Source organism: Bos taurus, chromosome 22 (assembly GCF_002263795.3).
Source record: "Bos taurus isolate L1 Dominette 01449 registration number 42190680 breed Hereford chromosome 22, ARS-UCD2.0, whole genome shotgun sequence".
NCBI classification, from domain to species: domain Eukaryota; kingdom Metazoa; phylum Chordata; class Mammalia; order Artiodactyla; family Bovidae; genus Bos; species Bos taurus.
In genome coordinates this window covers 42,771,054-42,798,953 of record NC_037349.1, presented here as the reverse complement: position 1 = coordinate 42,798,953, position 27,900 = coordinate 42,771,054, and the positions used below count along the sequence as shown (strand labels likewise).

General features: G+C 48.0%; 1 protein-coding gene across 8 annotated transcripts in view; it reads right to left on the bottom strand.

Moving 5' to 3' along the window:
* FAM107A (family with sequence similarity 107 member A) overlaps nucleotides 1-27,900 on the bottom strand; it is a 95,499-nt gene that overhangs the window by 17,808 nt on the left and 49,791 nt on the right. For 3 of the 8 annotated variants that reach the window (XM_059879786.1, XM_024982914.2, XM_024982909.2), the window contains exon 2: nucleotides 20,639-20,702. In XM_059879786.1, coding sequence (XP_059735769.1) covers nucleotides 20,639-20,702 — 64 coding nt within the window. Of the gene's footprint in view, nucleotides 1-3,924; nucleotides 4,520-4,543; nucleotides 4,764-17,728; nucleotides 17,889-20,638; nucleotides 20,703-27,900 lie in introns of those variants that run through there. The other 5 variants (XM_024982911.2, XM_024982915.2, XM_024982912.2 and 2 more) reach the window with 5 other exon arrangements.

The window sequence follows — 27,900 nt, the reverse complement described above, 5'->3', positions numbered from 1 at the left end:
ACATTTAGAGAAGAGTTCATGCCTGTGCTTCTGAAATTCCCCAGAACACTGCAGCGCAACGAACACTCCCATTCTGTGAGGCCACCATCACCCTGATGTTAATAGCAAAAGCAGACAGAGATATCACAACAAGAGAAAATCACAGGTCAATATCACTGATGAACCCAGACACAAAAATCCTCAACGAAATAGTAGCAAACCGATGCCACCAATACATTAAAAAGGATCACATAGCACGATCAAGTGGGATTTATCCTAGGGTTGCAAGGATTTTTTAATATCCACAAAATAGGGTGATATATCACAGTTAGAAAGTGAATGTAGAAGGAATCTACCGCAACGTGGTAAATAACACATGAAACAAACCTCCTGCTAACGTACTCCACAGTGACAAGCTGACAGCGGTTCCTCTAAGGTAAGGAGTGGGGCAAGGCTATCCACTTTCGCCACTTTCACTGAACATGGTTTTGGAAGTTCTAGCCATGGCAATCAGAGAAGAAAAAGAACTAAAAGGAATCCAAATTGGAAAAGAAGTAAAATTCTCACTGTTTGCAGATGACAGGACACTATAGGGGACCAGGAAACACCAGTGGTCATCAAGGAATGTGGTAAAGTTGCAGGATACAAAATCAATACACAGAAATCCATTGCATCTGTACATTAACAATGAAAGACCAGAAAAAGAAACATTCTCACCCAAAGCAATCTACAGATTGAATGCAATTCCTATTATATTATTAATAGCATTCTTCACAGAACTAGAACAAAAAGTTCTAAAATTTATATCAAAACACAAAATACCCCAAATACCCTAAGAAATCCTGAGAAAGAAAAATGGAGGAGGAAATCAGACTCCCTGATCAGACTAGACTACAAGGCTACAATCAGTGTAGTACAGTACTGGTACCAAAACAGATACACATCCAAAGAACAGGCTAGAAAGGCCAGAAATAAATCCACACAGATATGGTGAACTAACACGACAGAGGAGGCAAGGATACGCAATGAAATCAGGTCTCTTCATAAATAGTGCTGGAAAAACTGGACAGCTATGTGTAAAAGAATGAAATTAGAACATTCTTTAACACCATGGACAAAAATAAACTCGAAATTGATTAAAGACCTAAAGGTAAGACAACACCGTGTTTTCTTAGAGGAAAACAGAGGCAGGACGCTGTTTGACGTAAATCACAGCAGTATCTTTTTCGACCCGTCTTTAGAGCAATGACAATAAAAACAAATGGGACCTAATTAAACTTAAAACCTTTTGCACAGTAAAGCAAACCATAAAGAAAACAAAAAGACAACCCACAGAATGGGAAAAAATATTTGCAAAGGAACTGAAAAGGAATTGATTTCCAAAATACACAAACAGCGCGTGCAGCTCAATATCAAAAAAGCAAGCAAGCCAATCAAAAAATGGGCAGAAGACCTAAATAGACATTTCGCCAAAGACAGCCAGATGGCTAAGAGGCACGTGAAGAGATACTCAACATCACTGATTATTAGAGAAATACAAGTCAAGACTATAATGAGACACCCACCTCACACTGGTCAGAACGGCCATCATGAAAAGTCGCAAATGATAAATGCTGGAGAGGGTATGGAGAAGAAGGAACCCTCCTACATTGTTGGTGGGAATGTAAATTGGTATAGTACCAATTTACAGTATGTACCAATTTATAGAATGTAAATTGGAAAACAGTATGGAAGTTCTGCAAAAAACTGAAAAGTTTTAAAAACGAAAAAGAGCAATCCCACTCCTGGAAAACGGAAGGAAACTGTAATTCAGAAAGATGTATGCACCCAAATGTTCATAGCAGCACTGTTTACAGTAGCCAAGATATGGAAGGAACCTAAATGTCCGTTTAACAGAGGAGTGGATAAAGAAGATGTAGTACATAAATACAAGGGAATACTACTCAGCCATAAAAATGAAACAATGCCATTTCCAGCAACATGGATCAACCTGGAGATTATCATACTGAGTGAAGTCAGTCAGAGAAAGATACCATATGATATTCTTTACATGCAGAATCTTAAAAAAAATGATAGAAATGAACTTTCTTGACAGAAACAGATTCAGGCTTAGAAACATGGTTGCCAGCCGGTAAAGGTGGGGAGTAGGGATAAACTGAAATAAGCATATACACCCTGCTACATTCAAAACAGATAATAAGGACCTAGCATATAGCAGTGAACTTTGTTCAATATCCTGTAATAACCTAATTGGGAAAAGAATTTTTAAAAATGCACGTGTGTGTGTGTGTATGTATAACTAAATCACTTTGTTGCACACCTGAAACTAAATCAAGGTAAGTATAGTTCAATATGACATAAAAAGTAAAAAAGCGTCCTAAGTGAGTCTAATAGTCAGACAACTTTGTAACACAGAGTTTTAAAAAAGCTGTTTTTGCTTTGGCCTGAGTGATTTCAGCTGACTACCTGGACTGGCTCTTGGGAGTGGGTCTGATTACAGTCAATGTGCTTGGCAGCTTTGTGACATTGGATGGGTACTTAATTTCTGGATCCTTCTCCTCTCTACAATCAAGATGCTGTGAAGACTGGACAGGCTGAAGTGGTGGGGGTGGGGCAGAGGCAGCCAACGACAGACTCTGCAACTGTAGCCCGCCAGGCTCCTCTGTCCATGGGATTCTCCAGGCAAGAATACTGGAGTGGACTGCCATGCCCTCCTCCAGGGCATCTTCCTGAGCCAGGGATCGAACCCGCATCGCTCATGTCTCCTGCATGGACAGGCAGGTTCTTTACCACCGCCGCTAAGGGGGGACCCGTGTTGAACACCTGACATCTGATGAGGGATCGTTCGCCTGCATCTGGATCTCACAGTCGCCCCCAGGAGGCAGCCAGTGGTACTGTTTTATTATTCCCATTTTCTAACTGTGAAAACTGAATCTCCGAGAGGCCAAGCTACTTGTCCAAAGATACACAAAATAAACGGCAGAGTCAGAAGCTTTGGGCCCCAAAGCCAGTGCTCTTTCTACCGCAGCAGTGTCTTCCAGGTGCAAGGCATCGCCTCAGTCAACCAAGCAGCTTTACATCCCTTTCCTCTCCGGACACTCGAGAAACCCCAGTAAAGAGGCAGTGGGAGCCCTTTGATAATGAGAAACCGGTGCTGCTAACCGGGGAACTCTGCGCCCTCTCATTGGGGAGCCCGGGCCGGGCCCTCACTGCTCTGGGCTTAAGCCAGAATCCACCGGCCTGTCTGCCCCGCGCTGGGCTGCCAGGAGAGTCCAGCCGGTGGCCGTGCCTCCCAGGGTTCTGTCCGAGTCTTCACTCCGCCCTCCCTCCCCCTGCCCCTGTTCCTCATTACTGTTCAAGCTGCCGCGTTTATAACACAGCCAGTGATCTAGTCGGTTCAGCGTTTCACGGGATGGAGGCGCAGAGGAGAAGGGAAGCTTTGAAAATAACTACTGACCAAGGAGAAAGAGGCATTCAGTAAAAGTGACGAGCGTGGCCATCACATTTCCGAACCTTCGTACCTCTTTCCTCCCAGTGGGCAGAGTACCCATTTGTATTTCCCTGGCCTGCAGCCACAGCATGGCATATCTGGGGGCCTCCTCCACACTTCCAGCCCCCCGCCACCGATGCCTGGCAGCCCCCGCCAGAGCGGCTCGATCACAGCCTCCCCCAACCAAACTGACTCGAAACAAACTTCCTCAACATTCTGCTTGCGTCTCCCGTGACCTCCTCGTTTGTGAGATGGGCTGGTGGGTACACAGGGTTTCAAATCAGTTCCACAGCAGAGTCCAGGGCTGGACGTGGAAGGTCCTTAGCGGTTGGGGGCGGGGGGTGGTGGAGAGCCCCGCGCAGTTGATTAAGGCGCAGTGTCGGCCCCCCAGTGGCATGATGCCAGGCACCCCACTTGACCAGTGCCTCTGGCGGGGGGATCCTGGCAGGACTTACCGCCAGTGAAGAGCCACTCAGGGTCCAAGCTGGCCAGAGACGCAGGTACGGGGGCTGCCCCACAGCTGGGAAACCGCTGGGTTTAGCAGCAGTTCAGAAAAGTGACGCACCCGACCCCATAACCCCGCGATTTCTGGCCCAGTACCAGCTTTGCCTCACACTGCAAAGTGCTGAAGCCAAATCCAGGCGGGCAGCACACAGCCGTGCCCTCACCCTGTGCCATGAGCTGCACTCAGCATCGTGGCCGCACCTCATGAAATCCTTAGGACAGAATGAGGACGTGGTGCCCTTGAGACCCCTTTGTGCCAGTGAAGACACCGAGGCTGAGGGGTCTTTCCCAGATCACACGGCCAGCAAGTGAAGGCTCCGGAGCCTGAGCTGAGCTGTCTGCCTGGGGCCGTCTGCTGGCCTCTGACCTGTCGGTTCTCAAGAGAACTACAGCTGCTACGAGGTCACACCACGCATGAACTCAGACGCATCTGAGCATTCAGAAGAAAGAGATCAGCCAGAGCAGGGCGCGGGGGAGGCTGCATCTGGGTGCTCCCTGCCCGGCCTCTCCGAGCCCTTTCCCAAACCCAGGTCCCCGGAGGCACCCGAGTCATTTCGCAGAGTGCGGTACCTGGGCTCAAAGAGCTCTGCCCCACTGCCGGCCTCCCTGGCACTGGGAGGCTGCCCTCCTTACCCCGCCACACCCCTTCTTGGCACCACACCCCAGCTCAGCAGCAGGGGGGACAGAAGAGAGACGGTCTTACTCCTCAGCTGAGCCCGTGTCCTTGGGAAGAGAACTTCGGAGCGCAGCGCTGCTGGTCCTCGCTCCACCAGAGTCCCGGGTGAGCCAGGAGGGGCCGCCTCCACAGGGCGGTTCATCAAGCCCTGGGGATGAAGAGAGCCAGCGAGTGGGGAGGCTCTGCGTTCCTGTTTATTCTGGTATCATTAGAAAGGAACTGTTACTATAGTAACGGGTATTACACTTGGTGCTCGGCCACTTCCTCCATGCGGAACACTGTGTCCGAGCCCCACTGCCGGGGAGGCAGGCACAAATAAGTATCGATTTGGTCAGATCGTTGAGGGGCAAGGACATGCCAAGCTTTGTTCTGAGCAGGGTGGCCCAGGCACAGGCATTTCCCTTGTTTCTGATGGGAGGGTCAGCCAGAATGCCTTCTGGTACCTCCCTGACCTGGTGGGGGTTGGGAGGCAGGCTTCCTGCTGCCCAGCACGACTCCCCAGGGGAAAGCGGCTCTTGGTGCAAAAGGAGGGGAAACTAGGCTGGGTCAGTTCCAGTCACCCACTTACAGGCCAGCAACTCCATCCTTGGTGTTTCCTCAGTACCCTGAACCTCAGTGGGGAGCCACAGGATGGTGCCCAGGGGAGGTGGGTGAGTGGATGCTGACGGGCTCTGGGCCAGACCAGCCCTTGTGTTCGTCCCTGCTTAGCCCGGGTGTGAGCCCCTTGGGCAGCTAGTCAGCAACCCCTGAGCCTTGGTTTCTGTGTCAAGTGTGGAAAAAAACAGTGGTTGAGAAGAAACACAGATGAGCTGACACAGGGGAAGCCGGCGGTCAGTGCATGGCAAGGAGGACTTTTCCCGCAGAGAGAGCTGGACTCGGTGTGAACGGCGTGCAGGGCCTGGCATGCAGTGCTGTGCCTGGCGGGGTCTGTGCTGGGTAGATCTCGTCTCAGGGAGTCAGTGTATGAGTGTGAAAATAAAGAGCATATGTAGATACCGAAGGCCAGTGTGGGTGTTTACAGATAACAGAGGCATTCTCCTAGTTTCACAATCGGCTCACTTGAAACGTGGACGTGTTTTCTAGCCTGTGTTGTCATTCCTTAATCCCCTAGTGAGGAAGCTGACCTCCACTTAAGCTTGGCCCTCTTCCCACCTCTACTTTCTCATGAAGAGTCTGGGTGGGCTGGGACGTGATTAGACCCAGGGCATACATCCAGCATGAATGCCAACGTCAAAAATGCAATTTTGCTTCAGTAAAATATTAGCAAACTGAATCCAACAATTCATAAAAGGATCATACACCATGATCAAGTTGGATCCATTCCAGGTTCACAAGGATGGGTCAATATATGCAAACTGGTCAGTGTGGTACGCCTGTATCAACAAAGGACAGAAACCATATGATCACTTCAGTAGATGCAGAAAAAGCATTTGATGAAATTCAACACTGGTTCATGATGAAAATTCTCACCAAAGCGGGTACAGAAGGAACATATCTCAAAGATAAAAGCCATTGGTGACAAACCCAGCATAATACTCAACCGTGAAAAGCTGAAAGCCCTCCCACTAAAGTCTGGAACAAGACAAGGATGCCCACTCTCACCACTTCTATTCAGCATGGTATTGGAAGTCCTAGCCATGATAGTCAGGCAAGAAAAAGAAATACAAGGCACCAGATCAGAAGGGAAGAGGTAAAATCATCATATACAGGTGACACGACATAGACAGCCCTACAGATTCCACACAAAAGTGTCCGAACTGATCAACCGAACCCATCAAAGTAGCAGGACACAAGGTTGACATACAGAAATGTGTTGGATTTCTTGCCATTTGCAGAAACATGGATGGACTCAGACATTGTCATACTGAGTGAAGTAAATCAGCCAGAGAAGGAGGAATATCGTATGACATCCCTGAGGTGTAGAAGCCAAAAAGAAGTGATATGAATGAACTTACAAACAGAGACAGACTTTTGGTTGCTGGAGAGAAGGGCAGGGAGGATGGAGGGAAGGGATAGGTAGGGAGTTTGGGATGGACATGTACACAGGGCTGTGTTTAAATTGGATAACCAACTAGGACCTGCTCAGTGTTATGTGGCTGCCTGGATGGGAGGGGAGTTTGGAGGAGAACTGTCCACAGAGACAGACTCACACCATCTACAAAGACAGACTCAAAATGGCTAAAAGACTGAAGCACAAAACATGACCCAACATAAAGTACCCAAAAAACTCACAGAAAAGGACATCGGCAAAACGTTCTCTGACATAAATTGCAGCAAGATCTTCTTAGTCTCCCAGTGCTAAATACATAAAAGCAGAACCCAGATGGCGGAAGGCAGGCCGTGGAGCTCACCGATCTCCAAAAATATGTCAGAGATGCAAGTGGAGTGACTGGCAGAGAAGACCACTGAATGCTGGCTGAAGACCTCCGACCTCCAAAAGGGAAAGAAAACATTAACCCACACAGGAGGAGCATAAAGAGTGATGTCTTCACAAATGGAACCCTACAAAATAAAGAAAGAGTAAACTACTGTTGCAAAAACATGGATGTTGAGTCCTGCCCCGGGCCAAGGTGCGAGTCCCTGTACCAAGACCGCAGAAGTGGAGCCCAGAACCAAGGACACCTCCGAAGCTATTTGGGCCCCTTTGTAACCGTTGCCAAAAGCCCCTGATCGTCCCTGACAAGCTTCCTGACTTCAAATTGGCAAATATGCCCACTCCAGTAAACACGCTATTAGCCCCCTAGCCAGTCACCTAATGCCAACCTTCCAGCAGGAATTTTCTTTGTCTTGAGCCTATAAACTCACAAAATTGGCTGTTAACTCAGGAGAACCGTCGACTCTCCGTGGCCTGTCAGGAGGCCAGCCCGCTGCACCTGCCGTGCCCACATGGTCTCGTCTGCTCTTTGTTCCTAATTCACTCTCCTCTGCAATACTGTGTCTGGAAATTCTTTTCCAGCCTGCGCTCAGATTGCCCCAACAATGGATGCCTCGTGGAAAAAAGGATGTTGAGAGTCAGATGCCACAAGAGAATACATACTCCGTGATTCTATTTATATACATTTCAACACAGAACACGTGGTGATCGGAGTCACAATAGTGGACACTGATTGCATAGTGTTAATCAGACAGGTGACTGTGCAGGTGAATTCCATTTTAAAAAATACATCAGGCTGACCATGTAAGATTTGTGCACTCAACTGTAGGGGTGTTACACTTAAGCAAAAATTTTGATATTTTGGTTTTCACTAATATCTAGACAAACCAGAAGTTCTCTTCAGCCAGGAATGACATCCATGATGCAGTGAATTATAAATACACTGTGCTTTTTTATCTGATGAGAATCACATGAGTATTTATGAAAACTCATTTATGTCTAGGACACAAATGACTTCCAACTTCTGTCCTCCATAACTCCATAGGCTAAATTTTGATCATTTTTTAACAAGACACGTGCACTCCAGTGTTTGCTGCAGCACTATTTACAATACCCACAACGTGGAAGAAACCCTAAATGTCCATCGTCAGAGGCTAGCAATGAAAGATCGGAAAAGAAATTGAGATGATGAGATTGCTTCCCATGGCAACGAAAAGAAAATAAAGGTCCACTGCCAGAGGAATGGATAAAGAAGATGTGGTACATACACACAAGGGAATATTACTCAGCCAGGAAAAATGAAGTAACGCCATTTGCAGCAACATGGACGGACCTAGAGAGTGTCGCACTGGGTGAAGCGAGTCAGACACAGAAAGGCAGATATGACAGCACTTACATGGGGTGGAGCCAAAAAAAGGGCGCAAACGAACTTACACAACAGAAGTCAGGTCACAAATGTACAAAACACATTTAGAGGATGAGGGAGGGATAAATGGAAAGATTAGGATGGCAATAGACACACTAGTGTATATAAGACAGCTAACAAAGCCTACTGTAAAGCACAAGGGACTCTGGTCAGCACTCCGTAATGGCCTGATGGGAAAAGAATCTGAAAAAAAGGTGGGTCTGTGTTTATCTGCAACTGAGTCACTTGGCTATACCCCTGAAACACAACACTGTACATCCACTATACTCCAATAATTTAAAAAAATACTGTCATCTGGAGCAACATGGATGGTCCTAGAGATTATCATACTAACTGAAGTCAGTCAGAGAAAGGCAAGTACTATATTGTATCACTTAAATGTGGAATCTAAAAAAATAACACAAATGGACTGACTGACTCTCAGACACAGAAGAAAACTATGGTTACCAAAGGAGGTGGTGGGGAGGGACGAATTCGAAGTACGGGATTAACAGATACGCACTATATATAAAATGAATAAACAGTGGGCAAAGTTTCACTATATAATACAGGAACTATATTCAGCATCTTGTAAAAATAATGGAAAACTACCTGCAAAAGAACAGATTTATATATATGTGTATGTATATGCAGTCATATATATATATATGTATCTGAATCACTACTGCACACCTGAAACTAACATGATATTATTTGTTTTTTAATTGGAGCACAGTTGCTTTAACAACATTGTGGTAGTTTCTGCTGTACAACAAAGCTAACACAATATTATAAATAAACTCTTAAAAAATGCACTTTGATCCTCTTTGGCCTGTGTTACTCAGGTAACCAACATTTATTGAGTACCTACTGTGTTCCTGCCATTACCCAGTGCTGGAGGTACAATGGAAATGACACCATATTCTTGTGCTCAGGTAACTTGCTTTCAAGGTGGGGTTCAGACCAAAAAATGAGACAAACAAGAACATGTTAAGCTGCGGTGAACTTTCTGATGAATGCAAGCCTGGGCAAGATAGGGGGGAAGGCTCGGGACCTCAGGAAGCGTGGAGAGTGGGGAGGTGGCATTTTCGGGAGGCTGGAGTGGTGGGGAGGGGAGCATCCCAAAGTGAGGACAGCTAGTGCAGAGGCCCCAGGGTAGGATGCAAGGCCCCTGGGGTGGAGGCCGGGCGTGAGTGAGACAGAAGCACATGGGGGCAGGCAGGCCTGCGTATCCTGGGAGCTTTGGCCAAACCCGCCATTCTGGAGCCACGTCAACTTACAGGGTCCCAAATTTGCCCGTGTTAAACAATTTTCTGGAAACAAGGCGCGTTCCTTTTATTTCTTCTTCCGAAATCGTCTCTTAACGTCCTCGTGCGTGGCGCCTCTCCCAGCTTCCCATCCTGCTGTGGCTTAGCCTGATGAGATCTGACACTGGGAGACCATAACCAGGTTCTTGTCCCACCACTCCTCCCTGTCACTGGTCCTCACCACGTGTCCCACTGAGCAGACAACTAGTATTGGGGGCGGCACTTCTCAGGGCCCACGGTGTCTTGTCTGAAGCAATCCCAGTGTCCTCTGACAAGTGAAGAGCAACACGGATGCTGGGGCAGGAGGACCTGCTGAGTGTCTGCTCACCGCCCGGGTCAGACACACCCCCGGCCCATCTCAGCCCAGAGCAGCCGGCTGTGGCCGTCCATCCCCACTGTGTGTTCCCTTTATCAGGGGGTTCTGATGGCAGCACCAGAGCAATCGAGAGCCAAGGACAGTCGGGCAGGAAACGCCTCCAGGTTGGGTGCCCTTTTCCCCAGGCAGTTGGGACCCACTGTTCTTCTTCCACTAAAGCTCTTCTTTCAGTTCAGCCTGTGTGCAGACCCCTCAAGCTCTCTCACCGACTGTCAGCAGAGGGCAGGGCTTCACCTTATGCTTCTTAGTACCCTGTGCCCATACCAGCTGCTCAGCCCCAGAGATCTGGATATCTCTGAACTAGGGACAGCACCGTCTTGCTGTGTGTGAGTACACACGTGTGAGCATGTAACTGTGTGAAGTCAACAGCCACCATTTCCCAAGCCATACCTCCTCAGTAAGAAATTATGCTACGTCTTATAATGAGATGCCATCAATACCATATTTATTGATTAACCTAAAGAAAGATGTCTACTGCGTATTTGATGAAAAATCAAAGGGCAACATCATACATAGTCTGATTCCTCTATCTTTTTTCCCCTCCAAGATAAAGTTAGTATATACACAGAGAACCAGTCTGCAGGCATATACACTGAACTGTTAACAGAGGTCAGTTCTAGACCGACATATCTCAGATGTCATTACTAGCCTTCACTGGGCATGAGTGTTACAGTCAAACTACTGGGCCAGGTTTTTGGATTTCTGTGTTAGAACCTAAGAGGGAGGGGCCTAGGAATGTGGAATTTTAGCAAGTTCCCCCGGGGGTCTGTTTATATTTGAGAGTCTGAGAACCACTATTCTGCAGCATAAAATTACGGGCCTTTCTCTTTTGTCCCAGTATATCTGTAATGTTTATGCCTAAAAAAAAAAAAACAAAAAAAAAAGCATGTATTGCCTTTGTTATCAGGAAAAAAACAAGATGAAAAATATGGGAAAAGAGCAACCTTTTCCAACCATAGTTAAACTTCACATCTGGTTCAGTCATGTACATTTTACATAGTGAAAAATAGAGGCCTTTTGGTCAAATGAGCCTGTTAAGAGTGTACTCCAGGCAGTGGCCAGATTCAACCCAAGATGCTGCCTCCTGCCTTGGTCTGTGTGGCTTTCCCATTCTCCCATACAGCAGGACTCTGAAATACAGGGGCCTGAGGACTGGAGTTTTTGCTCAGTCCCATGGAGGACCCGAGGGGGATTCCAGAGGCTGAGCACACCTCTCCCACACTCCCCTTCCTGTCCCTCTGAAATCTGTTTTCTTGGGAAATAGATGAGCTAAAAAGAAGGTGGGTAGTGAAGACCTATCTGAGCCACCAGGGAAGCGTGAGGAACAGTCCATGGGGTCACAAAGAGTCGGATACGACTGAAAAACTAACACTTTTCACTAGTCTAAGGCCAGGAGAGGCAGTCATGAGTGGGAGCTGAGGAATCTTCCCACATCTGTCGTGGGCTGGGGCTGCAGCTTGCACTGCTGCTGCTGTTGCTGCTGCTGCTAAGTCGCTTCAGTCGTGTCCAACTCTGTGTGACCCCATAGAGGGCAGCCCACCAGGCTTCCCCATCCCTGGGATTCTCCAGGCAAGAACACTGGAGTGGGTTGCCATTGCCTTCTCCAATGCATGAAAGTAAAAAGTGAAAGTGAAGTCGCTCATGTCCGACTTTTCGCGACCCCATGGACTGCAGCCTACCAGGCTCCTCTGTCCATGGGATTTTCCAGGCAGGGGTACTGGAGTGGTGTGCCATTGCTTGCACTAAAAACTCCAAAAACCCCTTTTCCTTTGATCTTTTGACCCCCCACCCACAAGCAGACAGACGCCTGGAACAGCTTATCTGGGCCCACAAACACCAGACAAGAAGTTTCCATGGCAACTGCAAACTTCCTCAGCTCTGTATTCAGTCTAAATCTCCAAGGCCCCCTTTCAAGGCCTCAGTGAGGTGTCTGAGAAGCCACCCACAAAACAGCCTTAGGATCCAACCTCCCCCCCCATCACCCCCACCACCCTGGCCCCCAACCTGCTCCGCTGAAAGGACATGGCAGGAGAAGCTGTACTGGCAGAAAAACTTGTCATGGGGTCCCTGGAGAGACTATAAAAGGAAGAGAGTTGCCTTTACAACAAATTTGAACGGGGAAGAATTTACCCTGTGGAGGGATTGAAGCATGAAAACAGGAAAGCAGGAGGGAGGGAAAAGAACCAAGGAGCTTGTTTCAGAAAGCTGGCTCTCAACCCAGCCGCAGTTAGGCGTGCTGAATCTGATCTCAGCTGCAGAAGGACCCGAAGGGACCCCGGACCTCCAGCATATTTTAACTCACTTGCAGCCGGACAAAATATGGACAGTAGACTCAGATACCAGAAAGGGGATGTGAGAGTATGTGTCTGTGTGTTAAGGGGAACCAGGACAGACCGTGGCTTATCAAGCCAAGCAAACTTCCATGATGCCTGGCAATGGGGCTGCTGCATGTATGATAGCCAACAAAAATGCAGCATCCCAACATGTGTAAATCAATGAAGTTAGAACACACCCTCAGACCATGCACAAAAATGAACTCAAAATGGCTTAAAGATGTAAACCTAAGACATGATACCGTAAAACTCTTTGGAGAGAGCGTAGGCAAAAACATTCTCTGACAGAAGTAGTACCAATGTTATCTTAGGTCAGTTTCCCAAAGCGATAGAAATTAAGAAAGAAAAAAAAAAAAAAAAAAGACGGATCTAATTAAAAGCTTTTCGGAAGCAAAGGAAACCATTAAAAAAAAAAAGGCAGAAAAAAAAACAACCTACAGAACGGGAGAAAATATTTGCAAATGATGTAACCGACAAGGGCTTAATCTCCAAAATATGCAAACAGCTCATACAACTCAGCAACAATAAACAGCTCAACTGAAAAATGGGCAGAAAATCAAAGACAGGGGTCCCCAACTCCCAGGCCTCAGACTGCTACTGGCACCTGTAGGAACCGGGTTGCACGTCAGGAGGTGAGCAGCAGGCTGATCAAGGGAAGCTTCATCTGCCCCCCTCCCCCTACAGCTCACATTACTGCCTGAACCGTTCCTCCCCTACCCATGGAAAAACTGTCTTCCACAAAACCAGTCCCTCAAGCCAAAAAGGTTGGGGACTGCTAAGCTAAGACATCGCTCCAAAGAAGACATAGAGATGACCAGTAGGCACATGAAAGATGCTCAGCATCACTAATTATTAGAGACACGCAAATCAAAACTACCATGAGGTGTCACCTCACACTGATCATAATGGCTGTCATTAAAAAGTCTATAAATAACAAATGCTGGAGAGGATGTCGAGAAAAGAGAATCCTACACCGAGTGGGAATATAAGTTGATGTAGCCACTTTGGAAAACAGTATGGAGATTCCTCAGAAAACTAGAATTACCATGTGATCCAGCAGTCACACTCCCGGGCATATATCCAGACAAAGCTATAATTCAAAAAGATCCATGCACCCCTGTGTTCATAGCAGCACTATTCACGACAGCCAAGACGTGGAAATGCCCATCAGATGCCAACAGATGTATGGATAAAGAAGATGCGGTACATATACGCAATGGAATACTACTTGGCCATAAAGAAGAAAGAAAAAATGCTGTTTGCAGCAGCACAGCCGCAACTAGAGATCACCATACTAAGTGAAGTCAGGAGAAAGACAGATACGGCACGGTATTGCTTGTATGTGGAATCTAAACTGTGACACAGATGAACCTGTCTACACAGCAGACACAGACTCACACAGAGATCAGACCTACAGGTGCCAAGGGGGAGGGCTGGAGGGCGCGTGATCGGCTGGGAACTGGGGGTCATCAGATGCAAACTGTCACATACGGAATGGATGAACAATGAGGCCCTACTGTATAGCACAGGGAGCTGCATCCAATCTCCTGGGATAAACCATAATGGAAAATAATTTTTTTAAAAAGGAATGTATATATGTGTAAAAAAAAAAAAAAAAACACCACACAGCAGGTCCAGTTAAATTTGAATTTCAGATTAGCAAACCCATACAATATTTGGGACATATTCACGCTAAAATATTATTCATTGTGTATCTGAGATTCAAATGTAACCATTTTAATTTAACTATTTTATCTGGCAGCCTTGCTTGGCAGGCAGCAGTGAAAACGATGACCATCATCTGGGTGCAGAGAAGCACAGACGCTGACATCCACGGGCATCTGGGAAGGCGTCCCTTCGTCCATGCTGCGGAGACGCTGCCTTGCCTCTCAGGAACCTGGGCTGAGCTCCAGGTGGGAGAAGAGCCTCAGGTGGACTCTTACTCCAGCACTGCCTCGCTTACCAGGCATGGCCAAGCATAAGTTGTTCCCCAGAGGTGACCCTTTCCAGCTCAGTGGTTAAGAACATGGGCTCTGGTGTTGACCCAGATACCAATCCTGGCTCCAGTGTTGGGCAGCTCGGTGACCTTCAACTTCCTGCTTCCCCATCTCTAAACTGGGGCAGACGTTCTTTGGGGAATAAGGGGGGCATGGCGCAGGAACCACTGCACACGGTGCCTGCCGTAGCGTCAGGCTTCCAGCGTGGTAGCTGTTACCTCACTAGCCCATTTAGAAACAGGAAGATAGAAGATATTTATGCAAGTGAAGAAAGATGGGATTGAAAACTAGAGTCTGTACAAGCTCAGCAACGTGAAGCACACACCCACACACAAATCTTGCACAGCAAAGATCAGGAGACCGCCCCTAGATTACCAGTGGCTGCTTTACGGCTAGTGGGATTGTGGGTGAGCCTTCCCCGTCTTCATTCTTAATTTTCCAGAATATCCGTGATAAGCCTCTATTACTCTAATACTGAGAAATTGTTTTCAAATAATTTGGAATGAGATTTTCTCTATAAGTATTACATTACTTGAGGCTGGTGTAAATGAAAATGGGTTTGATCCTATCATACCGGTCCTCGGGGGGGCTTCTAACAGGAGGGGGCTCTTGCCTCTTTCACTCAGTGGCCCAGTTGGCTCCTCACCCCCAGCCCTTATGTCTTCCTTGTGGGATACGGCTAGAGCAGTGGCCCCAGAGGCATGTGGCCTTGAGTTTGAATCTCGGCTCTCACCCTTGACTGGCTGTGTGACTCTAGACAAGTCATGTTACCTTCTGAGCCTCAGTTTCCACATGTTTAAAATAGAGCTTAATACCACTTACCTCCCTGAAAGGAGGGACTTCTCTGGTATCAGCACATGCCTGTGCCTTTCACAGGGCCTAGTGTATAACAGTGGTCAATACACACTAGCTGAATGAATAAATGAAATTGATGATGGCAGATCTACAGCATTTGGCAGAGAGTGGCAATAGCTAGTGACCAGAAATCATTTAGGGCTTCCCAGATGATGCTATTCGGAGAAGGCAATGGCACCCCACTCCAGTACTCTTGCCTGGAAAATCCCATGGATGGAGGAGCCTGGAAGGCTACAGTCCATGGGGTCGCTGAGGGTCAGACACAACTGAGTGACTTCACTTTCACTTTTCACTTTCATGCATTGGAGAAAGGAAATGGCACCCCACTTCAGTGTTCTTGCCTGAAGAATCTCAGGGATGGGGGAGCCTGGTGGGCTGCCGTCTATGGGGTCACACAGAGTCGGACACGACTGAAGTGACTTAGCAGCAAATGATGCTAGTGGTAAATAATCTGACTGCCAGTGTAAGAGACTCAAGAGATGGGGGTTCAGTCCTTTGGGTCAGGAAGATCCCCTGGAAGAGGAAATGGCAACCGACTCCAGGACTCTTGCCTGGGAGGTCCCATGGACAGAGGAGCCTGGCGGGGTACAGTCCACGGGGTTGCTCAGACACGACTGAGCAGATACACACGCAGCAGTCATTCACCATGATGACTGTTCTGAGATGTGCAGACTTGGCATAGATGCACCAGAGTTTGAGTGTGTTTTCTACACATTAGTGGGATACAAAAGTTCCCCTAGCAGGACTATGGGCATGCTGCTTAAGCTCTAGAGCCTCAGTCTCCTCATCTACTAAATGGGGATAACAGCTGTGACTTTGTAGGGCTGTGAAGACAGTCAGTGGCACAGCGCCTAACGCAGTGCAAGCGCACCCTCTGTGAGGCCCACAAGCCAGCCTCCGCTCCCTTCCTGACAGCTGTGAGTTACCAGGCAGTGTGTGGCCCCAGGACGATATGTCTGCCCATATCTGCCACTCTGGATGTATGGCCAGGAGAAAAATGTTCCTGTTTGAGTGAGGCTCATAGCTGTGGTTCCAGGTTAGAGAATACAAGATCTTCAGATTAGAGCTACCTTCTCCTCACCTTAGTGAGCAGGCAGCAACTGGATAGAGGCCCTTAGGAATAGGTGTCTTGTACGGAAATCCCTGGAGCTGAGGTTTGCAATCAGCTTCTTCCAATTTCAGAGATTGCTTTCTGCCTGCTGTGGTTCAGCCAGATTTAAGGTACCCACCCCTGCACCCCCCACCCCCCCTTCCGGAAGGCGCCGCAGACCTTGGCCAGACTGTGCTTCTGGACTCAGAGAACCGTTGTTTCAAAGTTCCCAAGCAGTAACTCCGCGTGAAATCTCCCCGGGGTGGGGCCCATCTAAGTAGGCAACGCTCAGTCCCGTAGCAGACTCCGTGAGGGCAGGGGGCAAGTGCCGCAGCTGCGGACGCGCGCCCACCGTCCACCGCGCCGCTGGCCGCGCTTTCAGCTGCAGGGCTGGGCGCCTAGGACTATCCTTGGGCTCCTCGCCCAAGGCAGAGGGTAGCTGCCTCGGAAGCCTAAGTCCCTTCACATTTCCTTCTCGCCTGGCCGGCAGGGAGCCGGCAGGGGGCCGATTTTCACCTCCTCTGAATGCCTGTCTCCAAGCACTAAGATAGGAATGAAACGCCCTAGATGCTTACTGCGGGAGTTCTTTTTCTTCTTTCCACATCCTTGTATTTTCCAAATTATTTTCACACAGACTCTATATTACATTTGTTTTATTTTCCTAAAGTAAAAAACAAAAAAACTATCGTCCTGAGTAGAAAAACAGTATGTGTTTACTGCAAATGACAAAAAGACAAATAGAAAAAAACACCTAAACTCGAATCCTCAAAAACCACCACCCTGTTTCTTTCCAAGTCGTTTTCTCCTTAAATGTGTACATCTAGAAAACTGGTTCCTCGCCTTCCTGGAACTTGTCCTCACCGTCCCTACCCTCTCCCCCGCGCCCCCCCACCAACGCACACTCTCCCCTCACAGAACAGCGGAAGCCCTTCACTGGCTGGCGTGTGCTCCTTTAGGCCACCAGTCTTACCCATATCCAGTCTCCCGTGCCTACCAATGCCTTCCCGCACTTGAGCGAGTGCAGGAACTTTTGTAGTTATCTAACGGTGAGTGTCTGTGTATATGTGTGTGTGTGTGTGTGTGTGCGCACCACACGATCATATGAAAGGATAAAGCAATATATTTAAGAGTAGATCCCCAAAAGAACGAATGTAGGGAGGAAAGAAGGAATGAAAGAAAAACAAAAGTAATTAAAAAGAATGAAAGACGGGAGGCAAGAAGGAAAGCACAGCAGTGAAGGACCACGGCGCCCTGCTGGCCAGAGGCTGAGCGCGGTGCGCCCGCGGTGCCCTCCTCGCGCCCTCCCGGAGGCGGGGGGCCGGGGAGACTTGCCGCCACTTACCGGACCGGAGCAGCACCGCCCGGTAGAGCCCGGTGGCCTCAGTGGGCCCCCGCACCCGCTCTCCCAGCCTCTGCGCCATGCACTCGTGCGCTGGATTGCGGAGCTGGGAGCGCACCGCGGAGCGCAGTCCTCTGTCGGAGCACCTTCACAACCGTGACTTGCCGGAGATCCAAACCCCGCCGCAGATCAGGTTACACAGGGCAGGAGCGCCAGGCCCTGAGGCGCCCGCGGGGGAGGGACTGGAGGCCGGGGCCAGGCCGGTATCTCTGCCCAGGCTGGGCATGGGTAAGCCTCTGGCGTGAGGACTCCTGGCTTCACGGTTCCAGGGCCAAGGCGAGAACCCCGTGTCCTGATTTCCAGCCTGGTCTCCTACCTGCTCTTCTCTTTCCCTGGCTGCTGGCCTTGCTGAATGCCGCAAGCAGGTGTGGGGTTCTGGAGTGCCATCTCTGGGATCAGGTCCAGCGCCACTAATTCATAGCTGTGTGACCCTACGAATCAGTTATCTAACCTCACAGAGCCTCAGTTTCCTCATCTGTAAAATGGGGATATCCATAGAATTCATCTCTCAGGGTTGTGAGGGTAACCAACACATTTTTGCTATCTCTTAGAACAGTGGCCAGCACAGAACAAAGGCAATGTATTGTTTTTATTTTTTGTTTTTTTTTCAGTGTTTCAAGGCATCCTGGGGTGGGTGACACTGAGAAGCTGGGGCTTCACTGGGGGAAGTAAGTTGTGGTGGGAGGCCCCTGGGATTCCACAAGATTTCCTTCTCTGGCTTCATGGAATACCTGTAACATCCAGAAACAGGAGGACCAGTTGAGTTGAGTCACTCAGTGGTGTCCGACTCTTTGCGACCCCATGGACTGTGGTATGCCAGGCTTCCCTGTCCATCACCAGCTCCTGGAGCTTATTCAAACTCATGTCCATTGAGTCGGTGATGCCATCCAACCATTTCATTCTCTGTTGTCCCCTTCTCCTCCTGCCTTCAGTCTTTCCCAGCAACAGGCTCTCTTCCAAGGAGTCAGTTCTTCACATCAGGTGGCCAAAGTACTGGAATTTCAGCTTCAGCATCAGTCCTTTCAATGAATATTCAGGATCAATTTCCTTTAGGATGGACTGGATGGATCTCCTTGCAGTCCAAGGGACTCTCAAGAGTCTTCTCCAACACCACAGTTCAAAAGCATCAATTCTTTGGCGCTCAGCTTTCTTTATACATGACTACTGGAAAAACCAAAACTTTGACTAGACGGACCTTTGTTGGTAAAGTAATGTCTCTGCTTTTTAATAAGCTGTCTAGGTTGGTCATAACTTTTCTTCCAAGGAGCAAGCGTCTTTTAATTTCATGGCTGCAGTCACCATCTGCAGTGATTTTGGAGCCCCCCCCCCACCCCTCCAAAATAGTCACTGTTTTCGTTGTTTCCCCAAGAGTCTAAAGGTGGATGGGCAAGGTCCACCAGGCAGTTTGGAAGATGTAAGAAAACAACCATTTTGATTATCTACCCTGTGACTGCTGCTGTGCTATATATCTTCTAAAACAAAAACTAATCTTCATGTGCTTTATGTCCTCTTCTGTTTCACCTTCACAGTCCTATGAATTAGGGTCTATTAGCACTCCAGTGTTCTTGCCTGGAGAATCCCAGGGATGGGGGAGCCTGGTGGGCTTGCGTCTCTGGGGTTGCACAGAGTTGGACACGACTGAAGCGATGCAGCAGCAGCAGCAGCCTTCTTTCCAATTTTACAGATGAGGAAACAGGCTCAGAGGAGTTAAGCAATTTATCTGAGGTCACACAGTGTGGGGTTGGCATACAAACTCAGGGGCCCTGACCTAGAAATGGGCCACTGTCCTGCGTCTCTGTTATTTTATGTGCTCTTCATGCAAACATTGGAAGGTAGGTATGATAACATGAATGTAGGAATCCCATTCAAGATACCACCTTAGAGATGATGCAATTGAAACGCAGGGAGGTAAGGTAGCTTGCTCATGCTCAGAGCTAGCTGGAGAAGCCAGCTCCCAATTCAGTTTTCTACCCACAAAATGAATGCCCCTGAAATCTACAGAATCCCAGCACCCGCCCCCAGAGCTTCCCAGGCTCCTGAACAGCCTCTGTTTATGGCTGCGTCTGCGGACCACAGAGTCTTGTGCCAGCTGCTGCGACCATGGCCACACAGTACCATCTTCCTCTGCCTCCGTGTCCTCCCCGGCCGTGGTGCCACAGAGGCCAACAGCCAACTTGCCTCTCGCTCTCCCTTGACCACTGCCCAGGCCCAGCTTCTGCTATGACTCAGAGGTCCCTGTCACCACACAGGATCCCAAGGACCCAAGTACACACTTTGATTTTGGAGACCTAGTCACTGGCCAGACTGGTCATGTTTCTCATCAACAACCAGCCACCATGAAAGCCAGGCATGATGCCAGACACTGGGCATTCAATATCTCGTATCCATTCTTCAGAGGAAACTGTATCTCATGTAACCCACTTTTTGATTAAGTATGGTTATACGCATTTTAGAGATGAGGAAAATAAGGTTCAAGTGACTTACCCAAGATCACTTTTTATCTAATTATACTGTAAAATATGTTGAAATGACACATAAAGGAGTAAAGAATGAAGTAAATGTGATTCATGAACTTTCCAACCAGACATAATCAGTATTATATTGGGGACACTCCTTCCAGACTTATAAAAAATGCATATACAAAACTTACCTCTTTCTAATATTTCAAGTAGTGGAGAAGGCATTTGAACCCAGATGGTGCCAAAGCTTTTACTGAAGGAGGAAAACAAAGCCAGGTGTCGAACAAGGTGCGGGTTCAGGAAAATTATGACTAAGGAATGTGCTTTTACAGAGCATTGCAAAGAGATTAACATTAATTGCATCCCCAAGGAATTCTAGGTGAATCTGACTTACCTGAGCCATTTAGTCTCTGCTTCTCATTTTCATTATGAAATATGGCCTGGGGAGAGTATTCCTTCTGTGAACACAGAGAAAGTAAATGGCAGTGAGGACCCTCTGTTCCTTGGCAGTGAGGGGGAGCGAAGAGATATTCACAGAGTCCCTGAGTCTTTTGACCATAGATGGGACTGGCCAGGATCAAAGTCCTCTGCAGAGAAACAAAGTACTCTAATCCTTGGAGTGTGTGTGTGTTTGGGCACCATTTGTGAGACTCACTTCTTTTTTATGAGACTTATTTAGAAAAAAATAGTAGTTTTAAAACAGTTTTAGATTGAGAGAAAAATTGAGAGATAATTCCTTGTACCCTGCATGCAGATTCTCTATCATTTCTCTTGTTAACATCCTACATGTATGTAGATATACATGTACATAGTATGGCACATCTGTTCTAATTAACAAATTATTAGACTTAACTAATTAGTAAGTAATAACATTATTTAAAAAAAAATTCTCACCTCCCCCCAGTTCAGGATGGAAATCACTTTACTGAGTCTGACTGGGTTGTGAAGATGCATATTCTTTTTTTTTTTTTTAATTTTATTGGAGTATAGTTGATAGTGTTGTGTTAGTTCCAGGTGTACAGCAAGTGAATCAGCTATACACACACACACACTCCTTTGTAGATTCTTTTCCATATAGGCCATTACAGAGTACTGAGTACAGTTCCCTGTACTATGCAGTAGGTCCTTGTTAGTCATCTACTTTACATAGAGTGGTGTACATATGTCAACCCCAATCTTCCACTTTATCCCTCCCCCTTTACTTCTTGGTAACCATAAGTTTTCTACATCTGTAACTGTTTTTGTAATAAGTTCATTTGTATCCTTTTTTGTTTTCTAGATTCCACATATAAGTGATATCATATGCTATTGCTTGCAGCATTCTTATTAACTAAAGTCCAAGAGATAGTGGAGGACAGAGGAGCCTGGCGTACCGCAGTCCATGGGGTCACAGAGTCGGACACGACTTAGCAACTGAACAGCAACAAGAAGACCTTATTCAGAGTTCCTTAGTTTTTACCCAATATTCTTTTTTCTATCTGAGAATCTCATCCAAGATACCATGTTACATTAGGCTGTCTTATCTCCTTAGGCGCCTGTTGGCTGTGATAGTTTCTCAGACTCTCTTTTGGATGAACTTGACGGTTTTGAAGATTGCTGAGAGCTGTGTTCTTTTGTGTGAGGTTTCTTCTACCTGGACTGCCTTCTCCCTACCTTCCTGGCAAACTCCTTATCCCTCAAGGGCAGTTTCAGAAGGCATCAGGGTTCAGTCCTCAATGCTGGTTCTTAGACATCTTTTTTTCTCCCTCTACTCTGTCACGACTTTAAAAAACTCTGTCAGTGATTCCTAAATGTTTATTTCTAGTTCAGACTTTCACCCTGAGCTTACACTCCATCCAGTAGGCTACTTGGCATCTCCACTTGAAAGAGGCCCAACTCACCACGACCCACATGGAATTCCTGACCACTCCAGCCCCTTTCTCCCATCACCCCATCTTAATTAACAAGGGCCTCCGTTCCAGCCCTGTGGCTCAGGTGGGAGCTGGAGGCTGCCTTGCCCTGTCTTCCTACAACCCCTCAGATCACAAAAGCATGATCAAGTCTACCTCCTACAATCTCCTCAGTCCATCCACTTCTTGCCCCACCACAGCCCAGGCACTCCCACTGTGTGCCTGATGCCTGCGGTAGCCTTCCCCCTTCAAACCACTCTCCACAGATTCTAGAGCAAGGCTTTAAAATGTGATGCAGGCTCTGACCCTGTCCCTACTCGAAACCCTTTGGCTCTTCCCACTGCACTTGAAACCAAACTCACATGCCTTCCCCTGACCTTCAAGGCCCCTGCAATCTGACCCTCTCCTTGCCAACCTCTCAGACCTCATTTATTTGTTCCTTCATATGTTCAAGGACTTGGGAGTGCGTCTTTGAAAAAAACAGACAGGGCTCTTTGACCTGTTGGCGCTGACATTCTATTAATAGTGAGGGAGACAGAAAATAGGCATAATGTTAAAAGGGATAGGTCGGTGGAGAGAAGGAAGGTCAGAGCTGGGGAGGGGTGGGGAGTGGGGCCACATGTGATAATAAATGTCTGCTGGTGGTGGGCAGGGGTGGGGTGGGGGGCGGGCGGCGGTGCTCATGGAGAAGCTGAGATGGGAGCCCGGACCTGCAGGAAGTGGGGGAGTTAGCCACACAGGTATCTTAGGGAAGAGGGCTGCAGACAGAGGAAGCAGTGAGAGCGAGAGTCCTGAGGCTGGAGTGCGCCAGACATTCAGGGAACAGCAGGGCGGCCCGGGGGCCCAGGCGAGGGTTGTGCAGGGACAGTCACGTGAGGGGAGGCCAGGGAGGGACAGGGCCACCTTCCTCCCACTGCACACTCCAGCCACCAGGAGCCACCTGCGCTCCCTGAAAGCCATGCTGTCTTTCACTTTCCCCCTCTGTTATAAGCTGCCCCGCTACCCAGGGAGCCACTCCTCAACTCTGCCTGACTATTCCTTTTTATAAGTCTCGGCTGAAATGCCACTTCCTCAAGGAGGTCCCACTGATCACATGACCCCACGGCACCCCAAGCTCCCCTGTGTTAATATTCACCACTCAGTTATGATCGTCTGAACCCTGTCTCCTTCACCAGACTGTACTCACCTTGAAGGGGCACTGGGACCTGTTCACGGCTGTCTCCCCAGCTGGGCTTGGACTGGGTGCCCAGTAATGGTTTATTAAAAGAATGAATGTCAGAAACACAAATAACCCAATAAAAAAAATGGGTGGAGGACCTAAATAGACTGTTCTCCAAATATTCAGAGGGCCAACAAACACATGAAAAGATGCTCATCATCACTAATTGTTAGAGACACGCAAGTCAAAAGTACGCAGTATCACCTCACATCCATCAGAATGTCCATCATCAAAAAGTCTACAAACAATAAATGCTGGAGAGGAAGTGAAGAAAAGCGGACCTTCTTACACTGTTGGTGGGGATGTAAAATGATATAGGCCCTATGGAGAACAGGAGGGAAGTTCCTTTAAAAACCTAAAATAGAACTACCACATTACCCAGCAATCCCACAACTGGGCATATACCCTGAGAAAACCATAAATCAGAAAGACACATGCACCCCAGTGAGTGTTCACTGCAGCACTATTTACAATGGCCAGGATGTGGAAGCAACCTAGATGTCCATCAACATAGAATAAAGAAGATGTGGTACACATATACAATGGAATACTACTCAGCCATAAAAAGGAACCAAGTTGGGTCAGTTGTAGAGAAGTGGATGGACCTAGAGTCTGTCATACAGAGTGCAGTAGGTCAGAGGAGAAAAACAATATTTGTATCAATGCCTATATATGGAATCTAGAAAAATGGTACAGATGAACCTATTTTCAGGGCAGAAATGGAGACACAGCAGTGGACTTGTTGACATAGAGGGGAAGAGAAGGGTGGGATGAATTGAGAGATGGAGACTAATATATATACATTGCTGCTGCTGCTGCTGCTAAGTTGCTTCAGTCGTGTCTGACTCTGTGCGACCCCATAGACGGCAGCTCACCAGGCTCCCCCATCCCTGGGATTCTCCAGGCAAGAACACTGGAGTGGGTTTCCATTTCCTTCTCCAATGCATGAAAGTGAAAAGTGAAAGTCGCTCAGTCGTGTCAGACTCTTCGAGACCCCATGGACTGCAGCCTACCAGGCTCCTCCATCCATGGGATTTTCCAGGCAAGAGTACTGGAGTGGGGTGCCATCACCTTCTCCGATATATATACACTACCATGTGTAAAACAGATAGCTAGTGGGAAGCTGCCGTATAGCACAGGGAGCTCAGCTCTGTGGTGACCTAGAGGGGTGGGGTGGGAGGGAGGCTCAAGAGGGAGGGGATATAGGTACACCTACAGCTGATTCACGTTGTTGTACATCAGAAACTAACACAACATTGTAAAGCAATTATATTCCAGTAAAAAAAATAGATGAGTAAAGTGAATGAGTGAATGAACGGATGCACCCACACGGTGAGCCCTGGGCTCTATGAGGGAAGTGTGTGACTCCACAGTGAGTGAATCAGGGCTGGAATGCGGGATGCCTGCCGCTGCCGGCCCAGAAATTGGAACGGGGACAGCAGGGCCCACGGTCCTGGCATCTCCCTGGGGCGCTCTGCCATTGTGAGCTCTGTCGCCGAGGAGGGTATAGAGAAGGGAGGCTGTTTGAGGTCTGGCCAAGCCTTTCATGGTTTAAGCAGAGACAGCAAGAGGACCAGCAACTTCATCTCTAGAATAAAGTCCCAGGACAGAAAAATGACCTTCTCCAGAGGCTTGGGAGGGCGATCAGAGCTTCTCCTCACATCTCCCCACACACACCTGGAGAGGGAGACTGAGTCCCAAGGGTGGTGTGAGCATTACAGAGCCAGGCTTCCCCAAGGAGCAGCTCCCTGTACTTGGAGTTCAAACAAGTGTCCCTTGCATGCCTGCCAACCACCCTTGCACAACAGATTTGTTGGAAATCAGGCCAACTTGTGTCCAGTAAAAGCTCAGTGACCACGAAAGAGTCCTCTCCCTGCAGTCACTGAAGTTTGCTGATGAAGAAAACATTCCACGTGCCCGCAGCCACTTGCCAAGGCAAAGCCGATTTGAAAAGTCACCTGGACCTTTGCTGACGTATTACAGGTAACTGATAGTCTTTTCCAAGGACTGTGCTGATAAATACAGCCAATTCTCATTTGCTCACACCACTGAGGGATTGGAAGATGCTGGCCTAGTTCTAAGGTTAGTGAAAGTTAGCACATACAATTTCCAGAGGAAACACCACTATATATTGTACAATATACCCAACTATGACTGAACGCAACTCAGTGCAAAGACATCTCCTGTGGCCACCGCCTGCTTCCTTTCATGTCCTCAACTTCTGAGAACAGTCTCTTGGGGTGGGTCCTTGGGCGAGCCTATGTCCCACCTCCTTTTCTCCGTTTGCTCCAGTGCTTCCCCCGGAGGCTGATGCCTCTGTCTGATAAGATCAGGAAGACCTCAACCCCATCACTCATCCATTCCAGCCTTCCCCACAGGATGACACATGTACCAAGTTACACCTCTGGGGGACTTCCCTGGTGGTCCAGTGGTTAAGAATCCACGTGCCAATGCAGGAGACACTGGTCTGAAAGATCCCACAGGACAACTAAATCTGTGCCCCCAACTCCTGAGTCCGTGCTCTAGAGCCAGTGCTCTGCAATAAGAGAAGCCATTGCAACGAGAAGCCTGCACACTGCAATCAGAGGGTAGCCCTTTCTAGTCACAACTAGAGAAAGCCTGCACACAGCAACGGAGACCCAGTGCAGCCAAAAACTTACTAAGTAAACTCATACTAACACCTCTGGGACCTTGCTTTGTCTGTCTATAAGCATTTTAGAAATCAAGCACACAGCCATGAAGTGCACTCACCTTCAGTAGCCCAGTGAAGGCTTACATGTGTGTTCACCATTACAGCCACCTCCACGTTCAAGCTATAGAACATCCTCTGCACCCCGGAGGGCTCCCCATGCCCCTTCTCAGTCAATGCCCACCCTCTCCTAGAGTAAACCCTATTCTGACCCCTATCACCACAGGCTCATTTATCTTGTTCTAGAGCTTCGTATGAATGGAATCATCACAGTCACTGTTTGGGCAGCCTGTGTGAGCTTCAGCAGGGTTGTCGCCTCTGTCAGCAGATGACTCTCCACTGCTACGTTCCCTTGCTGCATCCCGGTGTGCAGGCCTGCTCTTCTTCAGCTTCCAGGTCAGGGCGTGACTAATAAGGCTGCTATGAATACCTTCTGGTTGGCTGTTTGGTAAACACAGTGCTGTTTCTGTTGGGTAAACAGCCAGTGGTGGAAGTGCTGGGTCCTACGGTAGGTGAATGCTTACCTACAGTAGATACTGTCTACACTGATTTTATCAGTGTATGTGCTGTGCTTTTAGTATCTTCACAACAGGGTTTTTTGACACATTGGTGTCCCTTCTTGTGCACCGTCCTTTGGGCTGGTGCGGGAGAGGAAGGGAGAACTGGAAAAATGGCATCTTGGATAAATATGGGACTTCCCTGGTAGCTCAGATGGTAAAGAGTCTGCCTGCAATGCAAGAGACCTGGGTTTGATCCCAGGTCAGGAAGATCCCCTGGAGAAGGAAATGGCACCCCACTCCAGTATCCTTATTCGGGAAATCCCATGGACAGAGGAGCCTGGTAGGCTATAGTCCATGGGGTTGCAAAGAGTCAGACATGACTGAGCAACTTTCACTTGGATAAATATACAAGAGTCTGAATTCTGCCCTTAGAAGAGATGCGGGTAGGACCACAGACTTTTAGTCCCTGTAGCCTGTGGTGAATCCAGGGGGAGGGATGTCTCTGTGCGTCTTTGTTTCCGTGCCCTCTCCCTGCCCCTCCATTAAACTGTAAACACCGTGAGAACAGAGACTGTGACATTCAGGGATGTGTCTTCAAAGTCTAGCACCATGTGAAGCAAGGCAAAGTTAGAAGTGAAAAAGGAGAAGTTACAGCTGATACTGCAGACATACAAGGATCATAAGAGACTTCTATAAGCAACTATATGCCAATGAAATGGACAACCTGGAAGAAATGGACTGATTCTTAGAAAGAAAAGTACAACCTTCCAAAGACTGAACCAGGAAGAAACAGAAAACATGAATAAACCAATCATAAGTCATGAAATTGAAACTATGATGTAAAAACTTCCAACAAACACAAGTTCAGGACCAGACGGCTTCACAGGCAAATGCTAGGAAACATTCAGAGAAGAGCTAACATCTATACTTTTGAAACTGTTCCCAAAAAACCGCAGAGGGAGGAACACTCCTGAACTCATTCTGTGAGGCCACCATCACTGTGATACCAAAACCAGACAAAGACATCACCAAAAACAGGACTTCCCTGGTGGTCCAGCAGTTAAGAATTTACGTTCCAACTCATGGGACAGATTTGATCCCTGGTCAGGGAACTAAGATCCCACATGCCACAGAGCAACTAAAGACCGCATGCCCCAACCAGAGAAGCCTGTGTGCCACAAGTGCACCATCTGTGCATTCTAGAGCCCGTGTGCAGCAACTGCAGAAGCCTGTATGCCACAACTGGAGAAGCCCGTATGCTGCCAAGAGCCCAGGAACTGCAATGAACACCCAGCACAGCCAAAAAGAAAAAGAAAATCACAAGCCCATATCACTGATGAACACAGATGCAAAAATCCT